Below are 18344 nucleotides of genomic sequence, written 5' to 3' on the forward strand. Positions count from 1 at the left end.
TCAACCTTCTAGTATAGGAAAATCTTAACGCAGGAGTCATCTGTTACAAACTGAGTGGACTATAGAAAGGTATCTGAGTTGTAGGCTATGTGCTCGCACTTCCAGTTAAATTCCTTCATTCTGTGGTTTTAGCAGAGCACTGCTTTGGGCAAAGTTTGAACTAACATATACACACAATGAAATACGATCTCTGGTCCTATGACAGATTAAATCGTCGTATGTATCGCTGAAAGAGACCTTTACAATGTGATGACAATATATGTCATCATGGCCACTTTACACATTCGCAGCCAATGACGACACATGATGACGACAGGTGCATCACACTCCGCGCCAAATATTAAACCTCATATTTCTGCCAGCCGTTGTTAAACATAGGCTCCATTTGAGCATCACATTGGCAGCACAGGACTGCCAGCCTTGTATCTTGAGTAATACTTCCTGGAATTCCACAAAAGACTCCAGACAATGCCACATCTACCCGTGTTTGTTGCAGTGCACTATTATTGGCTGATATACAGATTATGTACATTCTACAGAAATTGTTCACACAACAATAATAAGGATTTTACTACACACTGTTTCTGTGTGAAATGTTAAAAAATAAATGTATCTATTGTAGAAACATTACTGAATACAGTTGAACAAAACCTTTGTTTCTTCATTCCACTTCATTACTTGCCACGATGCATATGCAGCGTCAAATGGCACCGCAGGCAAAAAGCTCATCAGTAGTGCCGCTAACTCACAGTATGCACAAAAGTATTACTGAACATATTTCAAGTGATAATCTAAAATGCAAGTCGATACTTCCCATTCTTCTTCTTCTTCTTCTTCTTCTTCTTCTTCTTCTCCTTCTTCGGTAGGACGATAGGTGGAGCCCAGCAGGATGTAGAGGGTTCGATGAGACCTTGCCCTTCCACCTCTTGAATCTTCTGGATGACAAAGTTGCGCTTATCCGGGTTGATTGGATATGGAACATATCCAATGGGTGAGGAAGTGCTGCATTCAGTGGTGTGTATTACAGTGGTAGTCCGTCCTATTTTATTGGTGATGACTTCCGGAAAGTTCTTTAAGTGGTGTCTCAGCTCCTCTTCTTCACTCGGTCAAAGATTTGTTAACCGGATATCTCCCAGGTCTACATCGACTTCTGTATCCTTGCGAATCCGGAGATTTCCATTGTGCCAGGCGACCCTCAGACGTCTGTCTTTTCTCAAAATGTTTCACAAGCTGCATAGTCTAGGATCACCTTGTATTCCACCAGAAAGTCATGACCTAATATGATGTCAGGTATCAGGTTCTGAATCACTGCATCGTCAATTACAATAGGCATGTTCATGCATTTAGCGGTTAGGTAAGTCTGTCCTTGGATGGAATAGGTTACTCCGTCTGCTGCTCCTACTACCCTTCCGAGGTGGTGAGACTTCATAGGCAGTAGTAATCTGGCGACAATCCCGTTGACGAATTAATGGCTTGCTTGGCTGTCAAGTATGGCTGAAAATTTCTCGTTGCCAATCCTCAAGATGATGGCTGGGCGGGGTTGACCTGTTCTACTCTCTCCCTCATACTTGACCAGGGTTGCTCGTGTCGTGTCTTGAGGTGCATTCCTGATCCCAGTCCCATCCCCCCTCAATCCGTAATGGGCCAGAGCTAGTTTTCCGACGTCAAGGCTGGGCACGTGTTCTTCAGGTGTCCCGCTTTTCCACATGGGTAGTATTTCCTAACCGAGCTGGGTTTTTCCGTAGTTTTGCTCTTGTGCTCCTCCTTCAGCTTGGCAATGATTCTGCGTAGATCATCAAAAGATGTCCGGTTCCATGGATAAATGGTTAGCGTGCTGGCCTTTGGTCACAGGGGTCCCGGGTTCAATTCCCGGCAGGGTCAGGAATTTTAACCATCATTGATTAATTTCGCCTGCACGGGGATTGGGTGTATGTGTCGTCTTCATCATCATTTCATCCTCATCTCGACGCACAAGTCGCCTACGGGCGTCAAATCAAAAGACCTGCACCTGGCGAACCGAACATGTCCTCGAGCACTCCCGGCACTGTACGCCATTTCATTTCATCAAAGGATCTCGGTTGTGATACTTTCTCTAGGGGTCGGATCTTATCATGGAGTAGCTCTGTGATGTCTGGTAAAATCTCATTCCCTCTTCCTTCCGGGTGCAGACGCTTGAAGAGGTGGTACTTCTGTAGGATGGAGGCGCTAGCTCTCAAGCCAGTGGGTTGTGCCTCGGTCAGTAGCTTCCTTCTTCTCACGGAGCTCTTCACCCCTTTGGAATTAAACCTAGTGAGGAATTCCCTCTTAAAGTCCATCTAGTTTAAATTTAGACCCTTCAAGTTATTTCACCAAGTAGCGGCTTGCCTCTTTAATCGCGGTGTGATGAGTTGCACGAAGATGTCAACTAGTAGGTTAGTCCTTCCTAACAGACTGTCTGATCCCTGGATGAAGCTAGTCGGGTTCTCTTCCAGTCGCCCGTGGAATTCTAGAAGGCTGTAATCACTTTTGGGTCTAGGTGTCCTGTATTGCCAGTTAGGTTTGAGGGGCTTAGAGGTGTGGCAGTACGTCCTGTTTGAGTTAATCTCTTTTTTACTGCATGAAGGACGCTTTCCCTTATATTCTGCACATCTCCCTTGATGGTCGAAATCTGGCTTTCTAACCTACTTTCAACAGCAGAAATACGGCTTCCAAATTTTCCCTCAACAGCAGAAATTCGGCTTTCAAAATTTCCCTCGACGGTAGAAATTCTCCCCTCAACATCTTGCTTTATGCCAGAAACCTAAATTTCTACCTCCTCCTTCAGGCTCGAGGTATTCCCTTCCAGCTGGCATACCCTGCTATCGATTTGTTCAATCTGTCCCAGTTCTGGCCTGATGTCCAATATCTGCTGCGTTAATCGATTGGTGACGTTGGTAATTTGCGATAAAATTTTGTTATCTACGGTGGAATTTTTTGATTCTAGGCCCTGTTCATCATTGTAAACCTGCGTGTACACTTGTGATATTTGTCCGGTTAAAACTGAGTTCACTTGAGAAATTTTGTCGTTCACTTTCAAAATTTGATCCAAAATCTGTTAGGACGAAATTGACGTCTGAAATTTTGTCTGAAAGTTTGTCATTTACTTTTGTAATTTGATCGCCAGTTGAAGTATCCACAAAGATGCACGCAAGATTCTGTCAGTTGGTACACTTATATTTCACCTTAACTTCACATAAATGTACACATAACCTTAAACACTGCTGTCACAAACAAAATATACACATCAACAACCCGCCATCTTCAACAAGTGGCTATCACTGAGCACATGCCACATGGAGATTGCAACCTTAAAACACAGTTGTAACACTTGACTGCTAACAGCATGTCACTCACAACACTTGGACACAAGTTAAACCAAAACTCCAACTAAACAGTAACTCGTCTCTATCATCCAGACCACCTCTTTATATATGTACTTGGCCAGGCTTCTAGAAAGATACATTTTCTCATAAATTCTAGAGTGCTTAAGGCTCAGACATAATGTACAGAATGTTCTACAGAGTTCTCGTCTACCCAGTACCGTTCTGGATGTTACAGTGTGTTTCACAATTCTGTAGTGGATTACAAATCATATATACACGTAATAATAAATTATATGATATTAATTACAGGTTCCTACATTAACTAAACTCATATAAACATCTGTATACAGCAAATGTTTCGTGACATAACCTCACAAATAATGTGATCATGAACTAATGATGATACTACAAGTGGATGTACATCACAGGTAATAATAATAATAATAATAATAATAATAATAATAATAATAATAATAATAATAATAATAATAATAATAATAATAATAATAATATCCATAATTGTAAAATAATAATAATTCGAACTCGATAGTTGCACTATTTACCCATGGGTGAGAGAATATTGTTTTCAGGTTATATCTGTTTATCACACTTGCATCATCTGTTCACAGAGCAAGTCATTGGAGCACATAATCGATGAACCGCAAATCACTGGGAACATGCTGGAGGCCTCCTCCAAGGGTAAGGCCGGAGAGAAGTCTCTCTTCCTCGAGTATTTTCGGTCGGGAACAAACTACTTCGTCATATTCCTCGTGGCCATGATGATCGTGATGGCCCAAGGAGCAGCTAGCGGTGCTGACTACTTCATCTCCTACTGGTTAGTATTTGACTACCAGTCCCCTAGAACTAAAACAAATCAGTTGTGTACCTCTTTCTGTATTGTTGTTCACATTAACCCAGTGATGTCAGATTTAAATACCTTGTCATCAGGGTTAGGAAGTATGGAACATTCTGGTGAAATTGAAAATACGAAATGGATAAATGGTAACTAAGATAAGTATATAAATAACAAAATTGGGTGCCACCTGCAAAAACAATTATAGGAATAATGAACTCTGTAGAGCAACAAGCAACTTCCTCTCCCAAGGCGACGGCCATCAGGCTGACGAGGCTCCAGAGTTACTTTATAACCTTACCTGTTACTGTTTACCCCTGAAATTAAATTTGGGTAACATGCCAGGTTCATCCTTACTCCACTGATAAAGATTTACTGCAAGTTTCATTCCAGGACTTTGCTCCCAAAATAAGTTAAAAAATGACAAACACCAACAATAATCATCACTTGATGAGACCCACTCGTCTTTGCCATTTACTAAAGGCAAATATAGAAACAACTAAAACCACCAACAAAAATCATCACTTGATGAGTCCAACTCATGTTTGCTGTTTACAAAAGGCAAAAATACAATCATCTACAAACCATCAATAAAAAGTTTCTCTATATACATTTTATAACATACCTCCAGGTTCACAATTAAGTATTTATTTATTTATTTTCCACCTAGTCGATACAATGATTGCTTAAGGCAACTTTTAATGGTCAAAAGTGGTACATGTTTCGTATATTATCAACATCTTCAGCCACATAACACTGTTTAGATGAAAAATATATAAAATTGACAAAGTAATGCTTTAGATGAAGTGTCCTTAAAATTAACATAAGATTGACAAGATTAAAACAAACAAATAACTCAAGAGAAAATATATAAATTATTTCTACAATAGAAAGCAGTCGTCAAGGAAACACTTGTACAATATTCCATAGAGAAATTGTCCTAATAAATATTCTTTTCTTAATAATTCATGAAAAAAGATCAATTTATAAATTAAAAATTATACAATTTATAAGTAATTATCGAAATGAAGAAATCCTGATATCACAGTGCGGCTCTTATTATTAATGTAGATGAAAATATAACTAATTCCTAGTTGTCAAATTTTATTAAGCCTGCTTTCCTTTGGAACAGTAACTCCTGTCATTCTTTCACAGTTTTGCGCCGGGTGTAATATTGATGATGCGTTCTTCCTTGCTCTTGCACCTGAGGAGGTGGAGGAGCGGGGGATATAGGTATGTCAAGAACTTCCTTGCTGTCACCTATAGCTTCAACTGAGGAGGAATAAGTTGTAGGGCTATCTGTAGGTGGAGAAATTCCAATTCTTTTTTCGTGATCCTTCTCAAGCATTTTCAAATATACTAGAATTTGATAATATAATGGATTCTTATATTCTACAGCCTCATTAAGGTTATCCTTTTTCTTTACAAGTTGGTCTAGATGAATGTACAGGTCTTCATAAGTGTTCATTAAGCTGCCCTTTTTTAACTTTTTTATGATGGTCAGGTCTTGTTCTATGTTGGTAAATTTATGACCTGTGGCAGTCATGTGTGATCCCATTGCTGAGAATCTTCTATGTTTTTCAGCATTCACATGTTCCAAATATCTAACTTTAAAATTGCGGCCAGATTGTCCTATGTATGTATTTTTACATTCAAAGCATGTGAGTTTTATGTAATACCTCCAGGTAACAGTCCAGTTGCATTCCCTACTGCTACAGAAGAAAAATCTTTATCTACTAAGGAAAAGAACGACGACTTTCTCTACGTACGAATGCACCCTTCTTTATGAAGAGCATCCCTAACCTTATTTACACTCTTCTTCATCAATGTCTTGAGTCATCCCCGATTGCAGCACAGTTAGTGTGACCCCTCACGTTACTCCAACTGAAATACTGCATACTCGGCCGACGATTTCCTTTAGCAAGTATCAGCTCTGTGCACAACCACACATCCACTCCAGAATGTACATTCAATATGCACCACCACATCCACTGTACATTATCTCATAGAAGAATTATAGTATAATTAATATACAGAGTTTGAGTAACAAACAAACACTTTACCGAATGGCCACCGGAAACTTGTAAGCATCTGTAATTATAGAGTGCTCACTCAGTAACAGATACTGATGAACAATAGAATAACGCATAGGAAACTGCACAAACTAGCTCCCACGCACCAGTCCAAATGAGAAACAGAAACAGAATCAAAATGACTTGCTACACACGCGTACATACTTATATAGGCTTGCTACATGTGGTTATAGCGTCCCGAAAAATTTACTCGTAGCAACACCCTCACAGGTACTTCTTCACGCATCACTCAGTCGACCCAACCTTGCTTGAAAGAAAGCCCTCATATTGGCTGTCGAGCGTCTGATGTGACATAGAACGTCCACTCATATACATCCACATTGATCAACTCCAATCTTCAGCCTATACTACCGGGCCGTACCCCGGGTTTCCAAGCCACTTTGTTGCAACATTTTCAATTAACTTCAACCGTCTGTCCCGATATAGCCACTGTTTTCCGTGTTGCACAATTCTTGAGCAACCTACACTGCCATGCCATGTGCAGACTCTTACACAAATTAAACTTACACAGATACAAAATTCCCTACTACAAATTCTTCTTATAATATTATGCTTTTACATTATAAATGAACAAAATTACATGACTTTCATGACTTCAATATTACGAATTATTTTATGAAAATTTCCTAACCTAAAAAGTGGGGATCATATCCTTGTACAGTTACAAGTAATAGAGTAATAGTAATTAGATAACTTGTGACGATTTCATTCGTAGTAATTTTTTCTTGTAATCATTACATTTTAGTTGTAATTTACTTCTTGGAATAAAATTTCAATCGTTACAATCTAGTAATCATTATTTTCTAATAATTGATATACATTGCATAAAAGTAGAAGCGAGGAAAAAGATGACTTCTTCAGTTCTACTACAGCAGAACCATAGCTTCACCAATTCTGGATGAGGAATTGTATTACCTTTGCAGTACTTCCAAAGGCATCATACTTATCCCAATAATGTTCTTAAAATTAAATACGGGTATTCCTTCGGGTACTTTTGCAGGGATTCTTTTCACTAATGTTATTTGTTTGTTTTAATGTTGTCAATCTTATGTTAATTTTAAGGACACTTCCTCTAAAGCATTACTTTGTCAATTTATATATTTTTCATCTAAACAGCATTATGTGGCTGAAGATGTTTATAATATACTAAACATGTACCACTTTTACCCATTAAAAATTGCCTTAAGCAATCATTGTATTGACTAGGTGGAAAATAAATAAATACTTAATTGTGATTTGTTGATAGTCTCGAAGTGAAGTGTTATGTTGTGATACGGTGATTAAGGTAAAGTGTGTGTTAATTTGTGTATATATGTGAAAATTCATTGTACCAACTGACAGCATATTGGGTGATATGAATAACTAAGTTTTACAATATTTAAAATTCTTCCACCATTTTGATACTTTTTTTGCCTTTTGGCAAATTTATTTGTCAACAGTACATGTTTCGTTCCTTATTTAGGAACATCCTCAGCTGTTATTGTAGCTTAGGTGAATTGCTAAGATTTTTAAACACGTTAATTTGCAGGTACATTGATTCACTTAAAAACTACTAAAAATACCAATTAAATTAAATGATATTAAAAACAATGTATGAAAGAACTTCAAGTGCGAGATAGCCTCATAGACGAAGTGAAAATGTTGTATAGTGGGAACAGAAGCTGTATTCAAGTAGGATGTGGTTTGTCGGACTGGTTTGAAACAAAGAGAGGAGTGTAGCAAGCAGGGCAGCTCATTGTCACCACTTCTATTTATTATTGTAATGGATGTAGTAATGAAATCCATTAAAAGGAAAGAACATGGAGATATCAAAGCCTTCACATTTGCAGATGATGTTGCGATCTGGAGTGACTCAGAAGATGAATTGGGAGAGAGAATACAAAGCTGGAATGAGGAGTTTAAGAAATATGGTTTAAACATCAGCAAGACCAAGACGGTGGTGATGAAAGTGTATGGGGAAGGAGCAGAACCAATAGTCATGTTAAATGAAGCTCAACTGGACAGCGTTCCAGTTTTCAAATACTTGGGTAGCGTTATATCAAATGACAACCTAGCAAAACATGAGGTGAACAGTCGAATCAATAAGGCAACACAATTCTACCACCAGGTAAGACAACTGCTGTGGGATGAGCAAATACCCATGAAAACAAAAATGACATTGTACAAGTCCTATTATACACCAATTCTTACATACAGTCTCGAAACCACAACACTGACCAATAGAGATAATTCCAAACTTCAGGCAGCTGAAATGAAATTCCTACGCACTATGATCCAGAAAACCAGGAAAGACAAGATTAGGAATGAGAAAAAGAGGCGCGCGGCTGTGAGCTTGCATCCGGGAGATAGTAGGTTCGAATCCCACTATCGGCAGCCCTGAAAATGGTTTTCCGTGGTTTCCCATTTTCACACCAGGCAAATGCTGGGGCTGTACCTTAATTAAGGCCACGGCCGCTTCCTTCCAATTCCTAGGCCTTTCCTATCCCATCGTCGCCATAAGACCTATCTGTGTCGGCGCGACGTAAAGCCCCTAGCAAAAAAGGAATGAGAAAATTAGAGAAGAAGTAGGAATAAACAATTCTCTCTTCAATAAGATTCAGATATCAAGACTGAAGTGGTTTGGTCACATGAAGAGGATGCCAGTAAACAGAACTGCAAGGAAGGAATTTGACAGAAAGGTAGAAGGAAGACGACCCGTGGGAAGGCCACGAAGGAAATGGATAGATTTAGTTAAGAGCGTTGTAATGCTGAGAGGTCATGATTGGGACAAGTTGGTGGAGGAAGAATGGTACAAGGACAGGATGAGATGGAGGAGGCTCATATACCACACCCGGGAAACTGGAGATGGTTTAGGATGATGATGATGATGATGATGATGATAAAAACAATGTAGGGGTTAGTGTGTTAATGATATGAGAATGAATGATTACATAGTTGGTCAGCTTAAAAACTATGTCTATTCATGTGAATAGTTGTTAAAAATCTCATTTTGTTACATTAAAATGTCTGTTTGCGGTTAAAAGTTTGAAAAATGTTTGACTTCGTAATACTGTTCAAATTATTGAATGTTTTATCTTCTGTTCCTTCCAGGTAAGTTGTTATATATTATGAGTTTGCTTATGGTGCCTTTGATTGAGTCTAATGTGGAACTTTGAAGCTGATTGCTGATCAATTTTTGTGAAGGGAGCTTCGTTTCAATTTCTTGCTATTCTTAGACTCCAATTCTACTGTGACCCTGGAGGGATGTTTGTTGCTGCTTTGCGTCTTGTATAGTTTTTAAGCTTACCAACTATGTAATCATTCGTTCTCATATCATTAACACACTAACCCCTACATATTTTTTTTTGATTCATTGTGCCCAGCTGTGGAGCGCGTTTGAACTTATTTTGCACAATGTTTCTTCTTCTTTTCTTCCCAATATCTCTTCATTTTTTCACTGTGTTCCTTTCTGCTTGTTTCTGTCCAGCCTGTATTTTTTCTTGTTGGTTTCTCTGCAAATTTATGTTTGTTTACTAAGCTTCTAAATTTCATTCTATCTTGAATGGTTTCGTCCTCAATACCCATTTCTTGTAGATCTTCATGAATTTCTGCTAACCAATTGTTGCGGATTTTCAGGGTTAGAGCTAGATTTAGAATTTTCTTTGTCACCCTGTTGTTATCCATTCTGTGTAGGTGTCCGTAGAATTTTAAGTCGTCTCTTTCTGATGGTATCTGTGATTTTTTCTGTGAATTGAAAAATTTTGTGTGGTTTCTTTTTCATCCAAATTCCATTTTCGAACTTTGGTCCTAGGATTTTTCTGAGAATTTTCCTCTCTTGTTTCTCAATGCTTTTCATTTGTGACCTGCCGCCAATGATCAGTGTTTCAGATGCATAAAGTGCCTCTGGTTTGATGACTGTATTGTAGTGTCGTAATTTTGCATTTTTTGATATACATCTTTTGTTGTATCTGTTCCATGTGATTTTGTAAGCCCTTTGCAGTTTAGCAGTTCTTTCTTTGTTAGCTTCCTGATTTAACCCTGCTGGCTGAATAATTCAGTATCAGTTAATGATACTAATGATACTAACCCCTACATTGTTTTTAATATCATTTAATTTAATTGGTATTTTTAGTAGTTTTTAAGTGAATCAATGTACCTGCAAATTAACATGTTTAAAAATCTTAGCAATTCACCTAAGCTACAATAACAGCTGAGGATGTTCCTAAATAAGGAACGAAACATGTACTGTTGACAAATAAATTTGCCAAAAGGCAAAAAAGGTATCAAAACTGTGGAAGAATTTTAAATATTGTAAAACTTAGTGATAAAATTTTGATACGGAAAATGAAGTTGATTACTTGCAAATGATATGAATAAACCGGAGACATATCTCTTGTCTCATAAATATTAAGACATGTCTCAAATGTATATGAATAAAAAAGCGATGTCTCAGCAGTGACCTTTGCTCCTTGAGACACAGCTCGTTAGCGGATTCTCTCGGAGACACATCTCCATATGTATATGAATAAACTGGAGCTTAGTCTCTCTGAATGGAGACTGATCTCAGAATTTCTTGAGACTGCCCAGAAAGTGACTCAAGGCGATAGAATCGTGATGGCAGAGTTTATGATAGTTTTACAACAGAGGAAAAAAAATTATAAAGCACAAAGAGATTCTCTCGAACATGATTATAAAGATCTCTACCGTTTCCGGAAAGAAAATGTGGAATGGTTAGCACAACATTTTCTGGAGCCAAAGCACGAGACATTCATCTAACAATAATGATAAAGATGATGACGATGATAGCCATTAGCGATAGGATTTACATGCATCATAAAGTCTAAAATGCTCAAAATCAAACCAGAAATATGCAAAACCGTGCAACATGCAATTCTGAAAATTTTCTTAGTAATTATTAAATTAATTTAATTATTCTTAATCTATTCCATATTTGTGATTTTTTCTGTATGTTGACATTTTTTCTATTCACAAAATACTACTAACATTTTATAAATAAAATTAATTCACAATCACAGAAAAGGCCAAAACAAAACATAGCTATGTTTAAGATATGACTTACAATTATTCATGGCTTTCATTATTCACTTTGTCCTGTTCCTTAGCTGAATGGTCAGCATAGTACTCTTCGGTTCAGGGGGCCCCCGGGTTTGATTCGCGGTCGTGTCAGAGATTTTAACCTTAAATCCTCAACATTCCTGCAACTCACACACAACACTATCCTCCACTACAATAACCCGGCAGATGACACCCATCCTCGTTGGAGGGTCTGCCTTACAAGGGCTGTACCAGGCTAGAAATAGCCAAACAAAATTATTACCTATTATTATTATTATTATTATTATTATTATTATTATTATTATTATTATTATTATTATTATTATTATTATTATTATTATTGTTGTTGTTGTTGTTGTTGTTGTTGTTGTTGTTGTTGTTATTATTATTATTATTATTATTATTATTATTATTATTATTATTATTATTATTATTATTATTATTATTATTATTATTATTATTATTATTATTATTATTATTATTATTCACATTTTGCTATCTGAAAGGATATATTTTCAAGTCTGAAAATTATCGCTCTCTATCACATGTTGGCCAAATGGTATTGAACGAATGTGTATCTTTGGTCCTGGTGTAAGCTATCCCATTTATGTTTACTTCCAGTGCCGTAAAATTTCCTGCCCATGCCTTTTTTGATTGCACTGTTTCTAAGTTTATTTAAAAGTTTTAACCGGCGGCTCGTGCTCTTGAGAAAAATATGTTGTAACTGGTTTCACAACATTTAACAGATTCGCATGATGATATTATTCGGCCAATGATTTACTGTCTCTATGAGTGCTGCTCTTTCTCAACCATCGCACCAAAATCTCACTTGCACCGAATACTAAAAGGGAAGCATTTAATTTTGATCAGACAGATTTCGATGAAACTGCAATGAATTGTCAGTTCACCGGTCTTAAATATATTGCTGATATTCACTTTGTCATAAAATCAACAACATTGTTATAATTAATTGCTAAAGAACAGCTGGGTGGTTTGTAGCTGTATTGATCTCGCGTATGCACTGTAGAAATGCACTGATAGTTCTATTTTAAAGTTACATTGAACAATGAGCTTTAGAGTAAAAATTAGATTTTGACAACATGAACAGAATGTCTTGCTCGTCAAACCCATTTTACTAACATGCACAGTATATGAATATTTCAAAATATTAGGCTTTTAATACTTATTTGTCGTTTACAATTGAAGCTAAAATATGTAATATGAAATACTCGTCATTTGTATGCTATAAATAGCCTTAAACTTCCGGATTCTTGTTGAGAATCGTTCATTTTGTCACACTGCGGGTAACCTATATAACAACGTCAATAATGCAGCGATGTTTTGATGTCTTAATTGATCATCCTACCATGTTTCATTGAAATTGCTGCCATCTACACACCACGTTCCATTTAAAACTGGAGCAAGAATTTACTGTCAATAAATACCGGTACGAAAATATTATTTCACGACAGAACAGTTATCACCATTGAGTTCCAGATGTCTTAGCTCATAATGTACTAAGTTTCATTGCAATTGGTCCGGTCCAAATCAAACAACTCCCTTGTTAGTTACATTCGTTTATGAATATGGAATTATTTCTATGTTTTGAAAGTTTGAAATTTAGACAGTTTATGCAACAGTATATAGGTATTGGTTGTATATTATATACCGGGTGAGTTGGCCGTGCGGTTAGGGGTGCACAGCTGTGAGCTTACATCCTGGAGGTAGTGGGTTTAAGCCCCACTGTCGGCAACCCTGAAAATAGTTTTCCATTGTTTCCCATTTTCACAACAGGCAAATGCTGGGACTGTACCTTAATGAAGGCCACGGTCGCTTCCATCCCACTCCTAAACCTATTCCATCGTCGCCATAAGACCTATCTGTGTCAGTGCGACGTAAAACAAATTGTAGAAAAAGTACATTATATGCAGAAACTCCCCTAGCTATGCACAGTTATGATCAATAAAGTCTTCATATTCGTGAAGAATGAAGTATGAAGCGTGCTTAAATAGTGTTTGAGTGACTTTCAATGACTGCAGAAAATCATGCATTTGAATGTGGATCCTAAATGTGATGATAAATACAATGTAACTTCTTACACAATATCTTGAAGGAAACTTACAAGGAAAGAAACCTTAAATCAGTCGTTCCCAAGCTGGGGTCCAAGTATACCAAGTGTACGACCCACTACGTTTGTGTAAGCCTAGAAAGAATTGTAATAATAACTGTAGTGATTATTGAATATTGATTAATACGAAAGGTATAGTTTGCAGAATAGGCTCCCAAGTGAAACACAACCGAAGAAGAAAAGGTTGTCAAGAACTATTCTAAATGAAAAAGATATCGGTGGGTGTTCCATTTCGGTTGTACTTGTTTGTTCTGCTCTTTTCTTCCTTTCATGTAAAAGATTTTCCATTTGCGGTTGCAAAACTTGTTTTTGCACTGAAATGAGTTCTTCCGTTTTTTCGAGAACACGCTATCGCTTTTCAATATTTTTCGCTTGTAAATCTAACACTTTCATCCGTTCCAGCAAAACCACTCTTTGTAGCTCTCCGATTGTTAATTCACTCGTCAGCTGACAGATACCAGAGCCAGTGTGCGAGACTCATCTCAAGCGGAAGGAGACAAGTCTCGTTACTGAGAAACAAACTTTATTCATATACATGACGAGTTCTGTCTCGCAAGTGACTTCCGTCTCAATCCTCCTTCGAGACTTGTCTCCGAGTTACATCTAATTTTTATTCATATCACCCATTGTGTGCATCTGTGTGGCTATGTTAACTGGCGACCGTGTGACAGGACTATTGAATCTATTGGACTCAAAGATGAAGAACAACCAGAGGACTGTGGTGATGCTTAAACAGTTAACTTAGTTCATTCAAGACCCGTTTGGAAAACGCGAGAAATACATCGAGGCCCAGTTGGGAAAACTCGAGAAGAATATCGGGGCCCAGTTGGAAAAACTCGAGCAAAAAATCGGGGCACAGTTCAAGACCAGAGCGACGTCAGAAGAGGGAACTGAATACCCGATCGCTGGACTTCGTGAGCAGGATATGGAAGCATGACGCAGCCCACAGTCTTGTTCGATCTGCGAGGAAGTTGTGGGAGAATTCAGCAGGCATGGCAGTGTCCACAAGCTGGGAGCCTACTGCCGAATCCAGATGTGGGAGGGGCACAGCGCACTGATGGAGCACAGTGGGTGTTCAATGCCAAGACTGTACAACCCGACGATACGACGGTGAGTGGGCCATACCAGCATGACACGAAGAGCGAGGAGCTCGACAGCTGCAGTAAGCTCCACGTCACCGTGAACGGCCCAGGGAGGATGTTCAACATGGAGCAGAACTATGGGGAAGCTCAGACGATGTCTCAGGAAATGGAAGCAGCGATGGCAATGACACAGCCAGTGGGACGCCCTCTACGAGACGAAAAACCAATGGGGTCCGAACCAACAACCACCAAATAAGGGTGCCACCTGACAGAACACCAAGGTACGAACGAGGAAAAAGCCAGTAGAGCTTCGAATGCCATGCAAGGGCCAGTGGATCACCATCACCAGGAATGAAGGCACTGTCAGTTGGACCCAGCGGACCTACCATGGCTAGGTGGTGGTCCCCGATGGAACCGCCGGGCTGCAAACAGCCAACAGGAAGGCTGCGTGAGTGAGGTAGCCTGTGTGTGGTTAAATAGTGAGGATAAAGGCAAAGTCAAAGAGTGTGACAGCGTGTGGAAATTGTTTCAAGCTATAGGGGGGATATTGACACAAGTGCGATAACATGTATAACTTGAAACAATATTCTTTTACCCATGGATAACTAATGCAGATATTGAGCTTGAATTATTATGGTTATTATTATTATTACTATTTTATGATCGTTATTATTATTATTATTATTATTATTATTATTATTATTATTTTTATTATTATTATTATTATTATTATTATTATTATTATTATTATTATTATTATTATTATTATTATTATTATTATTATTATTATTATTATTATTATTTCTTGTATGTATAGCTATGAAGTGTACACCCATCTAGTATTAGTATTGTTATTATTTGCGTAGTTGAATGATTGTATTGTGTGTGAGGTTATGAAACATGTGTTGTACATAGACATTGATATCAGTTCCGTTAATGTAAATACCTGTAAATTAATATTATAATTTATTCTTACCTGTATATATAAAATGTAATCCCTAATTGTGAAACACACTGTAACTTCCAGAATGGTAAAGGCACAAGAACAGTGGTGAATATTCTGTACATTTTAATTTATGTATTGAACACTCTGGAATAATATTCAAGAAGGTAGTTTTTTGTTTCTGTAACATATCTTTCTAGAAGTCTGGCCAGACACATATATAAAGAGACGATCTTGACGGTGACAAGTGAGTTGTGGAATGAGTTACTGTTGAGTTACTGTTGAGTTGTGGTTTGGAAGTTATTGAAAGAGAGTGGCTCACATGCCGATCTAGGCATTGTCCATGTTTAACTAGTCAGTAGTCATCTGTTTTCAATGGTGTTTCAAAGTGTAACCTCTGTGGTTTTCGGTGTCAGTTGTCAACTGAAGTGTTTTGTCGGTGTCTTGTAATCTTCTTTATTAGTAAAGTACTGTATCTATATCAGGGATGGCGAACTTTTGACACGCATGCCACTAGGTGACACACGAACACGACTTCTGTGACACATCGCACAACATTCCAACAATTGTAGCATATTTTAACCCTTACACTGTTACGCCTGAGATATCTTGTCGGTAACTTCAGCTAAATTTCTTAAAAGGAAATAGATACCTTTGGAGTTTCTTTTGTTTTTCAAACTTGAGTGGCAACAAGCTACATCTTTTAGCAGCATAATGGACCTTAAGTCAAAATGGAAATACATTTTTACGCTATCTGTGGTCACTATCAAAGGGTAGAGAAGGGTCCACCCATTCAAAACCATAAGCTTTTATATTATCTTATAAAACTGGGACTAGTTTTAATCCCATATATATTGGGTCATCTTCAGCTATGCTACAATTGGAAGACATGCACACATATAACCAATAATAAATTAAACACTCTGGTATGCCACTGTTTGCAATTTTAATTTAGAACATTAATGTAGTCCGAACAACACATCCGAACTTAAAAATAAATGACACATCAAAACTGCTGTGGTTGATGCCGAACTATGTCATCGCTCCTACAGCAGTCAAATGTTCTTGAGTTGATCTGGGAGTTGGCATCCCTATCTGTATAAATGAGCAACTTGATTTATAATTTATGTTTGTTCAATGTCATATGAGTAATGACTTCATGTAGCTTGAAGGGGAACATTTGTAATTTTGAACAGGTATTCCTTTTCATCAGATGTAGTGATCTGTTGTTTAATTTGGTTTGAAGTGAATGTCTGAAAAGAAAAGAAAAGAAAAGAAAAGAAAAGAAAAGAATTTGAAGTAAGTCATTGAGAAAAGAAGGGAAGCTAGAAGATCAAGATATAGCTATACGAGACTCACCCCTGTGTTCTTTGTAAGTTGCGTGCATCTGATACTGACACCAACACCAGATTGATTGTTGAGAGGGAGCAGGAGTATAGCTTATGGAGGAGGGGCAGGTGGGGGGCGGGTAGGTATGTTTGAACTGATTGGTGGACTTGGCATGTCTTTTTTCCGTTTATACTTTGTGTAAATAACAATGATTATATCAAATAGAATATTAGATTTTTCATTTATTTCATTAATGTTATGGTTACTGTTAAAATACTGTTCTAAATGAATGTAACAGTTCTCCAATATGTTGAGCATGGTGCCCTTCGTATCCACTTTTAATATGCTTAGTAGATCTTGGTCAATTGATGTAAAATTATGTTTTAAGTCTGTCATGTGTTGAGCCATGTGCAGAGAAATGAATATATCTTGAAGCACTCACATGTTCCATGTATCTTATTGTAAAATTATGTCCTGTTTGGCCTATATATGTACTTTTACAGCTATTACACTGCAGTTTGTAGACACCTGATTGAGAAAACTTATTACTTTGATTGATAGTATGTGAATTAAAGAAATTGGAAAAATTTTAAGTTTTATTTTAAAAGCTATTTCTTGGTTTCTTAAAAATATTAGTAATTTGGTATATGTTTATACTAGCAAGATACCCGTGCTTCGCTACGGTATTATACTGAAATTTATAATTGAATGCTTATTGTTTTAGATATATAATCCGCTGAAATTCGCGATCTGACTCGTTCTCTGCGAGAATCCACCAAAATTCCCGATCTATTATTTTACGGCACGTTTCCTCCCATTTTTAAATCTTCCTTTACAGCAATCGATTTCATACTTCCCGGGTTAGGCTCAGGTATTCCTCCAGGTCAATTGGGTCCGTAAATCTTTGCCATCTTTTCCTATAATATTTTTAATACGGATATAATCCTTCAGAAGATCCGGCGTGCTGTCATACTGGATGCCTTGGCGGCACTGAACCCGCGACCGGACTGCATTCTTAGTCATTACCCGTCCAGGAGCCGTTTCCATTGCGGTCTGCAATTTGACGACGGTCCGGATTATTATTATTATTATTATTATTATTATTATTATTATTATTATTATTATTATTATTATTATTATTATTATTATTACTATTATGTGTTGCTGGAATGGCTGATGACAGGGAAAACCGGAGTATCCGGAGAAAAACCTGTCCTGCCTCCATTTTGTCCAGCACGAATGCCACATGGAGTGACCGGGATTTGAACCACGGAACCCAGCTGTGAGAGGCCGGCGTGCTGCCGCTTGAGCAACGGAGGATCCTTATAAGTACATTAATAACAGTAAAATCAATTGGTCTCACCTCCTTCTACACCCCACCGCCGTTAAGTTTATTTACAGCCACCCCCCCCCCCCCGAAAAAGAATTAAAAGGATGCTTGTTTCTTTATGTTTAAGGGAGATTCCAAACACCAATGTTCACGTCTATTACCTTCAGTTTTGAGATATAAGTATCCACAT

At 37.6% G+C, this 18344-nt stretch overlaps 1 protein-coding gene across 1 annotated transcript in view; it reads left to right on the forward strand.

The window, feature by feature from the left end:
- LOC136858052 (probable multidrug resistance-associated protein lethal(2)03659) overlaps positions 1 to 18344 on the forward strand; it is a 327592-nt gene that overhangs the window by 157350 nt on the left and 151898 nt on the right. The window contains exon 13 of the mRNA XM_068229848.1: positions 3971 to 4176. Within this exon, the coding sequence (XP_068085949.1) occupies positions 3971 to 4176 (206 nt within the window). The remainder of the gene's footprint in view (positions 1 to 3970; positions 4177 to 18344) is intronic.

Source organism: Anabrus simplex, chromosome 1 (genome assembly GCF_040414725.1).
Source record: "Anabrus simplex isolate iqAnaSimp1 chromosome 1, ASM4041472v1, whole genome shotgun sequence".
In the NCBI taxonomy this organism is placed as follows: domain Eukaryota; kingdom Metazoa; phylum Arthropoda; class Insecta; order Orthoptera; family Tettigoniidae; genus Anabrus; species Anabrus simplex.